General features: G+C 44.4%; 1 protein-coding gene across 4 annotated transcripts in view; it reads right to left on the bottom strand.

Moving 5' to 3' along the window:
- FRMD3 (FERM domain containing 3) overlaps window positions 1-16,331 on the bottom strand; it is a 62,703-nt gene that overhangs the window by 26,296 nt on the left and 20,076 nt on the right. For all 4 annotated transcript variants that reach the window (XM_078862137.1, XM_078862139.1, XM_078862140.1 and 1 more), the window contains exons 3-7: window positions 11,876-11,980; window positions 11,288-11,330; window positions 11,011-11,089; window positions 7,062-7,159; window positions 3,222-3,345 (exon numbers count right to left, since the gene is read on the bottom strand). In XM_078862137.1, coding sequence (XP_078718263.1) covers window positions 3,222-3,345; window positions 7,062-7,159; window positions 11,011-11,089; window positions 11,288-11,330; window positions 11,876-11,980 — 449 coding nt within the window. The remainder of the gene's footprint in view (window positions 1-3,221; window positions 3,346-7,061; window positions 7,160-11,010; window positions 11,090-11,287; window positions 11,331-11,875; window positions 11,981-16,331) is intronic.

The raw sequence follows: 16,331 nt of genomic DNA, 5'->3' as shown, positions 1-16,331 counted from the left end.
CGACTAGTGTCTCTGAATTAGTTAACTATACATCTACTGGACACAATGAGGTCTATGGGGTTTTCCCAGTCTGTGGTGCAACTCATGATCATGGTCATACACTCGACCTGATCTTCGCCCAGGGTGCTAAAGTTGGGGAATATAGCTTTCTCTCTGCTCCATGGGCTGATCATCCACAGGGTGATCTAGGCTTTGATAACAGGCACACACTCCCCCCTTAGACGGTGCGGTGGTTCCGAGTCTCGTTGGATTCAGTCTAAGAAGCGAATGGATCCTATTCAGTTCGATCTCGTCCCAAGGATCCATTTAGCCTCATTCCCAAACAGGGGCACCACCATTGAGCAAGTCGATAAGTACGACGGCAAACTTTGCTCTGCCGTTGATGGTATCGTGCCTCGTCGGTTAGCCCCCGTTCGCCCAGTGGTGTCTGCCCCTTGGTATTTTGGTGAGCTCCACTTTTGGAAGCAAGAACTTCGGAAGAAGGAACGCTGTTGGCGTAGATCTCATTGCAGATGATGATGAGGAATCTCTGGTGGCTTGTCAACAGTATTACTTTAAGGCAGTTTATCTGGCCAAAACATATTTTATTGCCAGGAAATTTTATTCAGCAAGGAACCACCCGGCTGAGTTCTTCAGGATGGTCGACAATTTGTCACATCCTGACTGTACACCCATCAGGATGATTCCTTCTGTTGAGCGATGCAGAGATTCCCATCAGTTTTTTACTGGTAAGATTGATCTCATCTGCAATACAATCAGCCCCCCAGATTGTCCCATGGTCAGCCTCATGGCAAATACTCATCTCGTTCTGGATAGGTTTGCCCCAATTTCTTCCACAGTCCTCTTGCAACTTGCTTCCGGGTTGAATCGGACTACCTGTGATTCGGATCCCTGCCCTTCGTGGCTCCTTAAGGAGTCTTTGGAGACAGTAGCCCCATTCATGATTGATGCTTACATCAATCATGAATTCTTACATCAATCATGAATTCCTCCCTTTTGAACGACGAGGTCCCTGTGTCCCTTAAAAAGGCCGTGGTACGGCCACTTCGTAGGAAGCCGGGACTGGATGGTGATGTATTAGCAATATATCGCCCAATCTCCAACTTCCCATTTCTTGGGAAGTTGTTGGAGAAGGTGGTCTCAACCCAGATGGAACATTACCTTGAGTCTGGTAGTATTTTTTTTATATTACTCAGTCCGGCTTTCAAGCTAGGCACAGCACAGTGACGAGCCTCATTTGTGTGGCTGATGACCTTCAGTCCATGGATAGGGGACAGATATCCATCCGTCTTGCTTGATCTCTCAGCAGCTTTCGACACAGTTGACCATGCAGTTCTGCTACAGCACCATGGCAGGAGAACCATGGCAGTGGAGGTGATATAACATTTAAAATAAATACGGAGTACGGTGGAGAACGACATGGGACGACGGCAACGTCCCCACCGAGAGCCTCGCCGCCGACCCCGGCACAGAGACCGCTGGAGTAGGAGCTGCCAAGGAAGGCAACGGTCCGCTTTGAGCCGCGCGTGGACGTCGCACAGCAGGGCGCCCCGCCGGTCACACCGGCGGAGGATGGATGAGCGGCCACGGCCGTCGAAGCCAAACGGTGGAACGCGTCGTCCGGCAATGCCCGCTGGCGACGTCTCGGAATGTTCACGGCGTCGCTCCCGTAGCCCTCGACTGGCTCACCGACTTCGATATCAACATATGCAACGTTTCTCGTCACTGTGCCATGTGAAAGGAGGAGTGTAGGTTTTTATGTTGAACTTGTTTTTCACCGTGCATAGCCAACCGTGCTGATCGTAGATGCAGGGGAAGGACAACAAATTAAAAGTGTAATGCGAGCATGCATCTGTCAATGCTTCTTTGCACACTTTTCATCTTTTGTTGCATTTTATTTTCCAATCTATGTCAGTAGCAGACATGGTGTCTCTTGCCTCTCTTTATTTAATCATTTTCATGATTTCTGGGCGACATGCAATAACTCGCCTAGGTGCACGTGATTTGCTATATCACAGAACCACAAGAATGGCAACGAATTGGGGAGGCCTTCCTCCAGCAGTGGATTCATCATGTCTGATAATAATGAACATCATTTTGCTGTTTTCATGCTCTAATTTTATGCTCTTGACTTTTTGCCATACAACATAGATAGTCTTTATTTAGTAGTAATAAAACATTAATGTTGGGGTTCCCCCCCCATCCCCCATTCACTCAGAACAAATTAAGGCCAAGTCTTTGTAATTTGGTCATTATCGAGCAGAAAGGTTACAATTAGAAGGCTCCCTCATGCGCACCACGAATGCTTTTCAAAGCCAAAACATCGCTACGAAACATATGAAAATATATCACGATTCTATTGCAAAGGTTTTTGTATCGGTGCCTTTTAGACACAATGCAAACCCAGCATGATGCCCTCTCACAACAAAATTGCATGTCAATGATGAAAAGGTTTTCTGAAAAAATGTGATCGTAAGGTTCCCAATTCTGTACTTTACAATATTGCCCTTTTCTGTAAAATAAAATAAAACGAGTGCGCTGCCTTGCGCACATTCCTATCGTTCCGGTTGACTGAGTGGCTTATCGATCGCACGACTGCTACATGTTCCGTGCCAAAGTCTGAGAGCTTCGCACGTCGTTGGCACCTGGCGCTTAGCACCACGTGGCTACGCCAAGGGTTGTGCATTCTGGCAGAGCTTTGAAACTGAACATCCATCCATGAACACCAACAAGTATGCTGCGATGTTGTCAGCACACGGGACCTCTTGCAATCCAGAGGTACCCCGGTTTGGTTTCGTCTCCCAGCGCGGGACTCGAAATCATGGGTGAAATGTCTTCATTCTCCATCCCCCGTAACCCCCCTTGCCACCATCTCTGTCCACCCAGCAGTATAAATGGGTGCACCACAGTTTTTCTTTTGACAGGTCACGTGTGGCGGGGTAAAGTATGATAATTTGTGCATGTTCCCGTAGGCAAAATTCCCTTGAGGGGCTTTCAAGTGCTCACTCTATTGGAGGTCCTTCCACCAGCAGTGGCATGAGGAAGATATTGTTTGGGCTGCACCTTTCCTCCAGACACATCGGAAACCCTCGCCCTTTTTATTGCACGCTCTCATGTTGCCCAGTCTCTTGGCCGTGCCATGCAAATTGTTTTCGTGGCTGGTGTTGGCGAGAGCGAGTTGCGAGGGAGCGGTGGCGCGGGGTGAGAGCGTGGAGACTCACCTCAGCTCGTGGCGGTGAATCTCGGCCACTCTTGCCTCCAGCTTTTGTGAGAGACGCGGGAAGAGCTGCATGGCCGAGACGTATCCATCGTGGTGGTCCAACGGATTGTAGTCTCCCAACTCGGCTGCCAGACATCGATGGTTACAAGACAGTTAATCCTTGGCAAGATGGAGCTTTGCGGCCAGTGCATGCCGCCAGCGAGCTGAACTCAAAACACATGCGTTCACGGCAAGATTATTAGCTCCAAACTTTGCAATACATCTTGACTTAAAGCTTTCATGACTGCAGAAATTCATATTCTTTTGGTCTTTCGGTAAAGTCCCGTAGATATGGCCGAAACGTTGTGAGAATTATTTTATTATGTTTTCTTTTTATTATTTTATTACTTCCCTTCTACGTGACTTTACCGAAAGAACCAAGAAGATGAATCCCTGCAGTCACGAAAGCTTTAAATCGAAATTTCACGTAGATATGTTCAAAGAAAATAACAAAATAACAAAAAAACGACGACGTTTCGATCGCAACACAAGCGGTCGTCATCAGGAAAAGGAGGGTTAGCTTCTAAAGACAACTGCTTATAAAGGTCTTAAATGGGCGTAGCCCAAATGTCAGCAGCCAATGCCAATGCAAGTGGTGGGCCGCGACCGCGACGGTGGTGGACTTTCCACCAATCAAAGGCCTGCTAGGGAAAGATTAGCATGTCAATGCAAGATCGCTGAGCATCCTATCTATGTGAAATCTTGATTGGAAGCTTTCGTGACTGCAGGAATCCATACTCTTTGGTTCTTTCGGTAAAGTCACGTAGTTAGAAATTTTATTTTATTTTATTTCTAACTACGTGACTTTACCTATATACGTGACTTTACTGAAAAACCAAAATAATTTGCAATACATTTGCCTGCTAAGAGACACAGTCTGTTAAGATTACACTTGCGTTACAGAACTGCTTTTTGTGTTTAGTTTGTTGTCCTTCCCCAGCACGTCCGATTAGCACATGTACGGTACGAAAGAAGTTCAACATACATGCACCTTCATGGACACTGTCTGTATAGCACTCACACACACCTCGTGCTGTCTAGTACGATAGACAACCGTCTGTTTTTGCAACAAGGCGAGCAGTTTCTAAAGAAAACCTCAATCTGATTAGCGCCTAAAAAATGTAAACACCATCAAAAGTGAAAAGTCAAAGTATCTTTCGACTCGAGTAACATGGGACGGTTCTCTTTCCCGATGTACAGCACTGTGCCAGTGATGGATATGCCACATTCCGATAGTGGGGATGAGCTTACCCACGGGTAAAATAGAGTCAACCCCGAAACGGGATATGAACTTGCAACCTCCCAGTTGCGAGCCACACACACTGTCATAAGATGTAACCACTGACCAAAATACGAATCTACAAAAACGTTTAACATTTGAAATTGAACCACATGACTCCAACAGAAACAGTCATCTTCATTCCCTCCCCGGTGACATCCAACACTCATGTTCACACGTTGATGACAGAACTGAAATAATTGAGCACTGTTTCCAACGAATTTTAAAATAGAAGTGGAGGTTTCACACATGAGGCTCCAAAACCTGCAGCGAATGCTCACTGCGATTTCTTGAAAAGTCTGCCTAAAATTTGGGGAGAAAATTACATTTCATGTATATGCAATTCTATCGCTTGCGTACTGATGATGTCGTCTTAAAACATGAGAAGATGTCGTAGCTCTCCCGACATGTTGTTCGGCACTATGTCAAACATTTCTCAGCACGTGCCGGGAGCATCTTCAGGAACTGAATTGGAAGCTCCCAGTATGCTGAACAAAACATAGGACGTCGTGCCTAACAATGCATAGTACAAAATGAAAAAAAAACACACTAGTCAGCTAAGGAGCACACCCGTGAAACTATACTCAGTGAGAATACGTAATACCAGTCAATGGAATGGGCAAACACAAATTCAGGACCCTCTTTAGAAAGAGTCCCGAGACTTAGTGAGGCTACCTTGGATAAATATATAAACAATGCCACTGTTACTGCTTCTGAGGTGGAGCAGTGGCGCAGTGGTTAGCAAATTGTGCACTGCATCCTCAGTTGACTCCCAGCCAACTGCTGACATCAGCGTCAGAAAATATACGAACTGGTCCTGGCAAACAAACCGCCATGGCTTACATGGTGTGTGGGGATGCCTTCATCCTACAGTGGATTGACAAAAAATTGTTGAATCTTATCAAATAACAAGCACAACTGGTAAGGATGGTGAAAACGTTCAACATTGCCTTAAATAAATCCAGGCATCAGGGATGCAACATACTGCCGGTGAGTGTGAATCATGCATGTTTAATATTTAAATACCATGCTTCTGACAATCTGTGAAATATATAAAAAATGCTGGTGTGTATATTAAGCACATTTTGGATGTGCGCTGTCTGCATGAGGTGAATGCAGAACAGTTGTGGCTGTATTTTTGGCAGATGTCTGGACTGCTGCATCACAACCTTTTTTTGGCCTCTGGGCGATGCCTCTTTTGATTGACATGTCCCTTTGGACTGGCACTGCAAACGTTATCATTCTTATTTTTTGTTGCAATTGCAATAACAGCAGGGGATTTATTTTAAAATTATTTTTAAATCCGCACAAATGTCAATTGCCAGGGCTTTATATTTTACAGGTGGAGAGTTTGAGCAAGTGGTTAGAAAGCTGCTTTATGAACCTAGCAACCTGAGTTAAATTATATTTTCTTGGGTCTTTCGGGAAAGTCACGTAGATGTAAAAAAAAAGCTATGCTTTTGCCACATAATAATAAAAATAAAATAAAAATAATAAATTGAAAATAATAAAAGCAAAAAACCCACGATAAAAAAATAATAAAATATTTCTTTTAATTCATTTTTTAAAATTCAAAATAATAAAAGCAAAAAACCCACGACGTTTCAATCGCAACACAAGCGGTCTTCATCAGGCGGAGATAAAAGAGGGGGCAAGCCTCCAAATGCAACTGCTCATAAGTTAAATTCCTGGCTACGGCTAACACCGATGGTGCATGATATGTGAACTGGATTCCTGGGCTACCAGACTTTACCAACACACACTGACCAGCGTGTTGAATTCTTGTCAAACAACCCCCATGACTGACATGGCGTGGGGAGGTCTTCATCCTGCAATGTATGGTAAATAGCTGTAAATTATTATTCATTTAATTGTAAATGAATTCAATTGTATGCATATGCAGCATTAGATAGCCTTGGTGCAGTGGTGAGTGCAATTCACTACGAACGCAGCAACCTGAGTTCATTCGGTGGCAAGATGTTAACTACCTCGTCGTGGGTTTGATCCCAACCCTGACGCCTGTATATTTGGAGTTTGCATGTTCTCCCCGTGGTCGCGTGCATTTTTCTCCGGGTCCTCTGATTTTCCCTCCACATTTAGAAACATGGAATTAGAGTATTTGGCTGCTCTAAATTTCCACATGGTAAGCCACTTAATTGAGCTGTCATTTGTAACCAGGTCACTTCTGAAAAAGAGCTATATAGCTCAGTGGGCCTAGACCTGGCAAAATAAACATAGGTTATTTTAAAAATCTTTTTGAGGAATTCAGAGGCCCCCAAGCATACGGAGCAAAACGCCGAACATCGTGCCGCATGGCGCGGCGTACGACCCGAAAAACACGTTAGAGGGTCACAATCACTCGATGCAAATTCAAGGACAGTACAGACAAACGTCGCGGAATTTTAATTCCGGTGATGATTTTTCTGCTCGTTTTTAGTTCAAGCCCAAAGGTGGCCCAGTCCACTCCACTGTTGCGTGCCAAGAGTCGAGATTATGCAGATGGGGCTTGAGGTATTGCAGTACCTTGCAGGATGCAGGCTCCCAGCCAGGCGGCCTCAGATGTGGGGCACAGCAGGCGCCCGTGGACGACATCCCGCTTGATCTGAAGGTACAGCTGGTACCTGCAAGCACATTGCGGAGCCAGTGCACACTCGTGGCTGCATTCGTATGCATGTTGAACTTCTTTCGCACCGTACATAGCCAATGCTGCTCATCGGAAGAGCAACGGTATGCTATAGCTGCGCAACCTTTACACCTTTTACACTATGAGACATCTCCTTTATCAGTGGCAAAATATAGTGATAGGTTTTTACCCTTTCAACTGGTACAAAAACTGACAAAAGGCGCCAAAAGGCGTCATCTGGTCCAACACCAATGGAGACTAGGCTCTATGAAAAGCTGTCTCGGGTGTGGACCAATCAACTTCAAGGACAGTGCATATCATTATCAGAGTTGTTGTTTGCATTTTGACTGCTTGTGTTGTGGTTATTGCAAACATGATGCCTTGTATAAAGGTGTCAGTTTTTGTACCAGTTGAAAGGGTAAAAACCTATCACTATAACCTTTACACTGCATGAAGGCTGTGGCCCTATCGTGCTGATTTATAAGAATAGTGTAGCCCTGCAATCCCTTGCTCACGTCACTGTTGGCGAAAGGGCCTCCACTAGAGGGAGCTCTAGAGGGCTTCTCCAGAGGATTTTTGGTCTACTCTTCCATGCTCTCCAGACGCCTTAGCAGATGTGAGTTCCCACACTTCACCCCACCACATTATGATGTGCGCCCCTGCCCCTCAGAGTTCAGTGAATTGTCACAATGCAGGGTCACAATTGGATTCAAGAATCAATTAATTTTTTACTCCATTGTGGTGAACACAGAGGCTAAAATGGCTGCAAGGATGACTAAATAAAATTGTATACGACACATACGCATCCAAAGTTATCGATTCTTGCACGCATAGTTTGATGCATGTATCTGAAGCAAGAATATATCTCAATCAATTAATGTATACATCGTTACATGCCTACTATGTACTATCATTTGTATTCATTCATCATAGTATTCAAATACATTAGTACTGGGCTGTAAGATGGCCAGTAGATGGTAGTGTTGAGTGCCACCCCATAATACATGTGGGTTTTCTCTGGGTTTCCTGCTTTTCTCCCACATGAAGCCAAACTCTAATGTATGGAATTGGCCAAAATTTCTAAAGTCTTGAAATTCAGTGAGGCTTTCCTAGGTAAATGAATGGCATTATTATTTTAATAAGCCCACACACAGTGCACATATTACATGCACAGTGTTCTAAACTGCATAATCCACGAATGGAATTTTATTTTGTAAAAGCTGCAATATATTTTGGCAGGATAAACTCATTGTTTGCCGCACGTACCAACCTGGGCGAATAGACTATTGATTAGTAACCCACTGTGAATGAGAATGAAGGAGTGCCGCAATTCAGATTCACGGTCGGATTCGCGGCAATAGCAATCGCTCTGTGGGCTGCTGTTCTCTCGTTGTGCTCATCGTGCTGGGTGCCGGAACACCAGCTGGGCACAAATCGCAAGCTCCGACAGCCGCCCACAGGGATCCACCGTGACACCCACAATGCCATGGCAACCAAAATTAAAATGGGTTTCACCCGCCCTCCGCAAGGCCTCACATCATTATACACGTCAGGAGTGACTACACAATTCAGTTACTTGATCCACTGCGCCGTTTGAAGGAATCCGCTTGCAGGGAATTTATTTTCTTGGTGGATTAAGGTAGCATTTTGCAAAGGATGTGCATGCTGTTACTTAATGCTAAATGTGATGGGGGGGGGGTGTAAGCATTTTAGCGTCACGGTGTCTGGGTCAGCTTACTCCGACTGTATAATGTGGACACATCTGACACAGGGGATGTTGCCGTGGTGGAATGATTGCCACACTAGACTTATAATCTGGAGATCATTGGTAAAATGTTATCTCCCGGCGTGCAATCCATTGAGAGATCAATGCTCAAATGCCATTGCGCAGCAGTTGAAGAAATGGGCATATTTATTAAACCACCTGGCCTTTGTCCATACAGCAGTAAAACATGGGTGCACCAGTTCGTCCATTCACAAGGTTCATCGTGTGTGGTGGGGAAGAGTACGTGCACTCTCTTCTCTCTTCCAAGATGTCTGGCAAGTGTGGAAGAGTAGGAGAATATCCCCTGGATGGGCTCTATAGAGCTCCCTCTAGCCGAGGGCTACACCTTTAGCATTAATCTCTGACACAACAAACCTCCAGTATGGCTTAACAGTTTTGTTTTGCCGTGTACCATTCAAACAATTAATACATGAATATTTTCGAACGAACAAAATGTGCCCGATCTTATTCAATGAAGAAGAAAAAAAAAAGATACCATCGTCAGAAGCTTACGTTTCAAAAAACAAAAGGAAAACTTGCGCTGCGTCCAAAAGTAAAATCCTTTCAACTCTCCTCTTATTTTGAACTTCAACCAAGTGCGGCAACAGCAGCCTGGATCAATATTGCTCATCGATGTGTTGCCAGCTTGGCCATTTCAGAAACATCAAACGCTGATGTGCGAGTGCCAAAATAAATAGCCACCTGGCACCTCCAGACATGAGCGACTGAATGAATATTGATTGGGCTGCACCGCATCAAAAAAAACGCTGGCGAGTTTGGCCACGAGCTTCTTTTGACTTTGGCCGCGGCCGGACGTTGTGCTCAGCTGCCATGAATGTATGCCGCTCGGACAGATGGGATGCACAATGCCTACACAAGCTTTACAGGATAAACAGAGGCGTTTCATAATTTGATAATGCACAGTATAGTAGGTTAATGTATTGAGTTGTTTTGCTAGCCACGCGCATTTTGTTACCGATTCCTTCACCAACACGCACTAACCAGCGTGGTGAAGCATCGCCAAACAACTCCCCCCCCCACCACCACCCACGACCTGGACAGCATGGGAAGGCCCTCATTCAGCATTGGATTGAAATCACGGGCATGCATATACAATTATACGTGCTACTTAATGTAGGATACAACTATACATTAGAGCATTATTACTGTAACAATGTCAACATATTTAAATGTGTGCTAGAACAGGAACACTAAAACAGAAATAAAATGACATTCACCGATATACATTCACCGATATATATCGGTGAATGTATATCGGTGAATGTATATATCATCATCGAATGTATAAATATTGGTGAATGTCACGTAATGTACTGAAATAGAATATATTTAAGTGCATTACGTATCACAACAGTGCTTTTAAAAATCACAATTAACATGAATATTCAAAATGTGGCACAATAATATGTAATATGTTACGAAAAAATATTTGTGGTTTAGCTTTAATCTATTCTAACTATAGTATGCTTGTTTACCCAGGAAAGCTGCCTCGAGTCTCACGACTCTTTTTTTTTTTAAAGAGCTGCCAGAAATTTTATTTTGCAGTAGCGTGTGATGATTGTGATCTAGATTGCAACTGAGTAATTTGCAGGTACAATTTAAAAAATTGGCAAACTTTGATCATGACACTGGCGCACAAATAGCCTACTCTTGGGAATGATGCCACAGGAATTTAGAGTCCACCGTCAAGAAAATTGCGTGCATTTTCACGGTTAATACGCCCGCAGTAATAACCAGGGCGGCCGCTGGATGAAAATCAGAAACTTCCGCAACACACGTCAAATGCGCTACCACTAGGCCATGTCACCCGCCCTGTAACTAAAGAATAGTATAGATGAGGCCTGCGCCATAATACTTAGATCAACCAAGGCAATGCTAAAAAAAAATCCATCAATGACTCTGTCATTAACAAAGAACCACTACTGCGAGCTTTGTCTGAACCACAAGAGGCTCAGCCCTTGAGAGAGTTGACATTCTCAAAGCGGAAGAATTAAATGAACCGAATTGAGAAGGTTTTGCACATGAATGATCCAGGGAGCATTATATTTCTGCAATACGCTCACCTTGTGATTTCTTCTCTGACCTTTGATGGCTCCTGAGGGTAAAACTTTACTCGGAAGCACATAGTAAACGGTGGGTGGCCTGGGAAGAAAGGCGTGGAGGGGGGTGCGGAGAACAAAAAACACTTAAAAATAAATCAGAGATTTCTAAAAGGAAAGATTGCTTACAGGTCGAATAGATGACACAACAGCGTTGAAACACGATATTTCGTGAACCATTAATTCAATTGTATGTCAGCGTTTCGTTAAATAAATTTGCATTACTGTGCTGCTCACTTACATTTCATTTGTCTCACGATCGATTTTTTAGGATCAAGCCAATGCTGTGCAAAGGAGAGAAACAAAAAATTATACACAAGGCATTTAAAGTGACACCGGCCCGATGCGACATTGTACCACACATGACTGCCTACGGAACATTAACATTACAAGCAATAATACACGCACAAGCTGATTTCTCCACAGCGAGATGTGCAGTTGCGATCATAGGATCGGTCTTCCCACCATCCCTTGGATGTCTCGTGACTTCGCCTTGCTGCTTGCATAACTGTGCATATCCTTGACTTAAGGCCACAATCTCAACAGAACTAATATTGTTTTAGAAGGGCAACATCAACACAACAATGAGACAACAGTAAACAAGTTTCACATCCTTGCATAGGAGTCATCAGCACAGCCATCACTGCTTACCACTGTGCCTCCTCAGGAGGTTGTTGTGAACAAGACCGCCCTGGTCAATGTGGGAGCAGTTTGGCACTGCCTAAGGGTGGCAATAAATTCACGGGGCTGTCAGAAGGGAACGACGTGAAGGAATGGCATCGTACACCTCCCCTCCAACCTGCCCCGGCTCATCAACCACACAACTCACCCGCTGCTTGTCAGGGTCGACGAAGCGAATTCCAAAGTAGTCGCGCTCCAGTAGGTCGAGATGGTTGCACACGTGGTCCATCAAGAAGCGCCCCTTTGCATCCCGCTGGCATGGGCAGCGTGCCGGCAGGTGCGGGGGGGAGAGACAGGGTGACAAGGCAACGAGCAAACACAGGTGTTTTATTACAATCGTACGCAACCGTAGTCCTTTCACGTGCGACGCCTGCGGATGTGAACACATGATTCTGATAAGATCCAAATGCCTGCCGTGCGCAGGCTACGAATTGTGTTCTCGACGAACGATTGCGTTTGAGATCTGTGTTTAAATCCGGGAACGGCCGTGTTTTGCTTTGCATTCTAGTGACGCTACTAGCGACGCTTGGGTTGCGTTTATTAATTGATGTTCCTTGCCCAGACAGAGCAATACGGTGAATGTGGAAAGATAGAAAAAAGGTAAGATACAGAGCATTTCCAAAGTCATGGCTGTGACTTTAAGCTGAGATAATTTTCCTGGCAATGGGAAAAAATATACGTTTGCAACATGAAATCTTCGAGTTATGTTCGTGCGTATGCATATCAGGAAAATAGAATTAGGCAGCCTAATGCATTTTATGTGTCACTCAATAAATGGCCAATTTAAAAACTCATTAGACAAATACGGCCTATTAAGTGAGTGGAGTTCTCCACAGTGAAAGATGAAATGGCACAAATGGGAGGGTTTTCTGCAGCCCTTATGGACAATTTAAACAGCTCGTGTAATGGGCATTGGACATACTGCCCATAATTCACCACTGTCACTTAATTTATAATGATCTCCAGTTGAGGACACTTTTGGCAAAAACCCTTTCAATGATTGTCACAATGTTCCCTGTCCACTGTGACTTGCGGCACTGAACTAAGAGACAAGACAACAGCCAAAAGGAAGGGGCTAATCAGGACGTTAAGTGCTGATGCATAATTGATTGCCGTTTTAAATGGGTAATCTACCGGCAGTGTCCTGTAAATAGGCTCTCCACAAAGAAAGATACCTCTTAATGACCGTTGCTTGGGAATACACAACATATTTCTTTTCAGTAGAATTTTTTTCAAACCTGGTATGCTATGACAATTATGTGCCACCGTTGATACAAAATAATAAAAAAACAATTATTTTCGGTGACCATGTGGCCCAGAGGTCAAACGGCTGAGCCAACACTGCTGAGGTCAGGGGTCAGAACCTGGGTGCCACCCACTTAAAATAGGTTCTCAATTTGATGATATTTTGTTGGACAAAAAACACACACATGCACAAAACATTATATTAGATTGTTTTTGTACTTAATTTGCCTAAATTCCAGCTGTGAGGATTAAAAATATTGGTTTCACAGTCATTCATAAAAACTGGGAAAGTGCCAGCCCTGTTGTGTAAAAGATGAAGGCCACTTGCAGGATTTTTCAGAAAGCCTGTGGAATATTCTCTTCTGCAGCTGTTCTGACACATAGAGTGAGGCACTGCTCCACAATCTTCCCAAATGTATCCTTTGTCTTATGACACGACGCTGATAGTGCTATTTTAATACATAATAGATGAGATGGGAGAAAGATGAACACATATTTTTTTTAAATCACGTTTTTTACGTTCCACTTCAATAATTATGAGGCTGCAGGATATGAATACAAATCTAAAAGTGAGCTGGTATTGTCAGCCTCTCCCAAAGGCAGTGCATTATAAAATAACGTTACTTCAAATCTGGAGGGGAAAAAAGTTACTTTCAGTGATAACTGATGGAAAAACAATTGTCCAGCAACACACGTGGTGGCTGTAAATATTGAGATGATCGGCATGTGAAAATTAGATCGTGTGTATGGTCTAAACATGCCAATTACAGTATACTCTATTGCAACGATGGCAATCCATTACTTTGTTTTATTATCCTAAAGTACGATTTGGTTTATAGATTTTACAACTGTGTGACCGCACATAAATAAAGGTGCTAAAAGCATTGAAAATCTGTCCAGCAACTTTTAAAAAAGGTTTAAAAGCAGCATTGAAAATGTTTTAAATTACGGTAGCAGGGATGGTATTATTTGTATTCCTGTCGTTGCAAAAGTGCAGATCTGCAACTGCTTGCTCATGCCACTGCTGGCGAAGAGCGACGACAAAGGCGGGAGCTCTAGACAGTCCCTCTAAACCGGGTTTTGTTCAGAGTATACCCACAATTTACCCCACCACACACGACACGCCAATTGACTTAGCTTTGGTGTACCCATGTACAGTGCTCGGTGAACAGTGGCGGGATGATTTAAGACATCTCACACCCATGGTGCTGAAATCAAACCGGTGACCACTGGATTTGAAGTCTACTTTGATAACCCTTACACCACGGCAGCATCCTGTTATAGAGCTACGGGTAAATTAATCAGGAGGAATATTTTTTGCCAAAATATTCAGAAAATGGATGTCAATCTTGATTTGAAGCTTTCGTGACTGCAGGAATCCATACTCTTTGGTTCTTTCGGTAAAGTCACGTGGGTAGAAAAATTAAATTTAACAAAAAATAATTTTATCACGATGTTTCGTTTGGTTCAGCAGTTCCACTGCTGGATAATTTTTTTCTGCCTGAGGACGACCGCTTATGTTGCAATCGAAACGTCGTGATATATTATTTTTTGTTTATTTTATTTTTCTACCTGCGTGACTTTACCGAAAGAACCAAAGAGTATAAAATGGTTAACTGGAGAACACAGACTAAGTGTTACTTACCTAACATTAAAACTAACAATTACATATTTAAGAATCACCATTAAGAGACAAACAACATATATACTATTCGAAAGAATGATTAAAATAACATGTTTTTATTATTATTTAAAATCTCATCAGTGGCCCTAAAACTATCCAGGAAACTATTCAAGTGGCCCGACCAGGCCATTGAAAACACCAACTGAAAGCCGCGAGGGAAATGTTTGCAATATAAAAGCGGTACTTGAACACCACGTCAGGAGCAAAGCTACAGATGCACTAAATGCACTGGGCATTTGACTTATTCTAACCGCAGGGATCCCCAAATGATGAAAAATGAACACGGTAATCGGAGCACTACCAGTGGCCGCTGTTGTTCATTGCACCATTGCAAGTTCGTCACTGCTTGCAGATCATGTGATGGCTCCTTCCATGCCCTATTCTTTCATTTTCCTCAAGTCAGCCAAACCCACGACTCACACCTCTGATTAGCGAGGTTGGTGACGTATGGTGCGAAAAATGGTCGACATACATATATACTCACTGATGAGTTGTGAAACTTTCATTATGAGTGTAAATTTAATTAGATTTTTTAAAAATCAAATTTCCTGCACCGGATTTTCTTATGTCAGCATTGTCGGAGAGAAGAAATTCTACGATATGAAAACATACAAATGAAGCCTGAAAACTAAAATGGCTCATTCCATTAAAAATAACCTCAGCATTAACTCTCATTATGATTCCGATCCGACAATGTATACTCTCAAGGCACAATCAAGCTGTAGAGAGGGTTTCTACCTCTGAGGTGGCAACCATGTCTACAATGCTATGAAGAAGGACCATCGCCCAAAACGTCTCCTCTCGTATATATGTGTAATAAAGGACTCGATCCTGGGTCTGTCTCCGTTGTCCTTTATTCGGGTTCTTACACTTTTCCCACACGGCCCTCGCTCAGAGCTCTCCCCTTGGCAGCTCCATAGCTGCTCTCGCTCCCGTAGCCTCCACACCTCTGCAGCTCTGCTGCAGATCCCCTGTGCAGTCCTCCGGCTGCCCTCACTGCAGCTCCACCGCTGCCCTCACTGCAGCTCCACCGCTGCCCGTCGTTCCTCCGCGCTTGGTCACCGCTGGCCGACGGTGCCAAGTCTTACTCCCCCGTGTGTGTGGCGATCTCGCCACTCCTCGACCTCCGCCCTGCGTGGCCTCACTCTAACTCTGTCTCCCACACTCTCCCGTCTCTTCCGGTATCTCTCCCTTAAGACCTCACCCCTCTCTCACACGTGACCTAACTCCTCCCCCCCATGACGTCATATCCGCGAAGCCGTTTACGCCCGCATTACACCACCCTCCCCCGTAGAGAAAATCCAGCCGACCTCGGCTGAACAATAACGAGACAAGTAATGCGAGCGAACACAACCATCACACATTCAAGGACAACAAAGCATACAATAAATATAACAACAACAACCAAAACACAACAGTAAAATTTAACGAAATGTAAGGGACTTTGAGCGCGTTCGGGTCGCCGGTCCGTCCCGGACGGGGTTCGGCCCTCCTGCAGACCGGGAACGTGACGGGGTTTTAGGAGCGACAGGATGAAGTCCTCCTGTCGCTATTGGAGGCCCGTCAACATCCCGGTCCCGTGTCCCTGAAGGCCCAGCGTCGGTGGTGCGTCGCGATCGTGTCTGCAACGGGGTCGGAAGGGCGGCGGGGCTCGGGGTCCCCGCAGCCGTGGTAG

This window comes from Lampetra fluviatilis, chromosome 13 (genome assembly GCF_964198595.1).
Source record: "Lampetra fluviatilis chromosome 13, kcLamFluv1.1, whole genome shotgun sequence".
NCBI classification, from domain to species: Eukaryota; Metazoa; Chordata; class Hyperoartia; order Petromyzontiformes; family Petromyzontidae; genus Lampetra; species Lampetra fluviatilis.
This window is presented reverse-complemented; position numbering and strand designations above follow the sequence as displayed.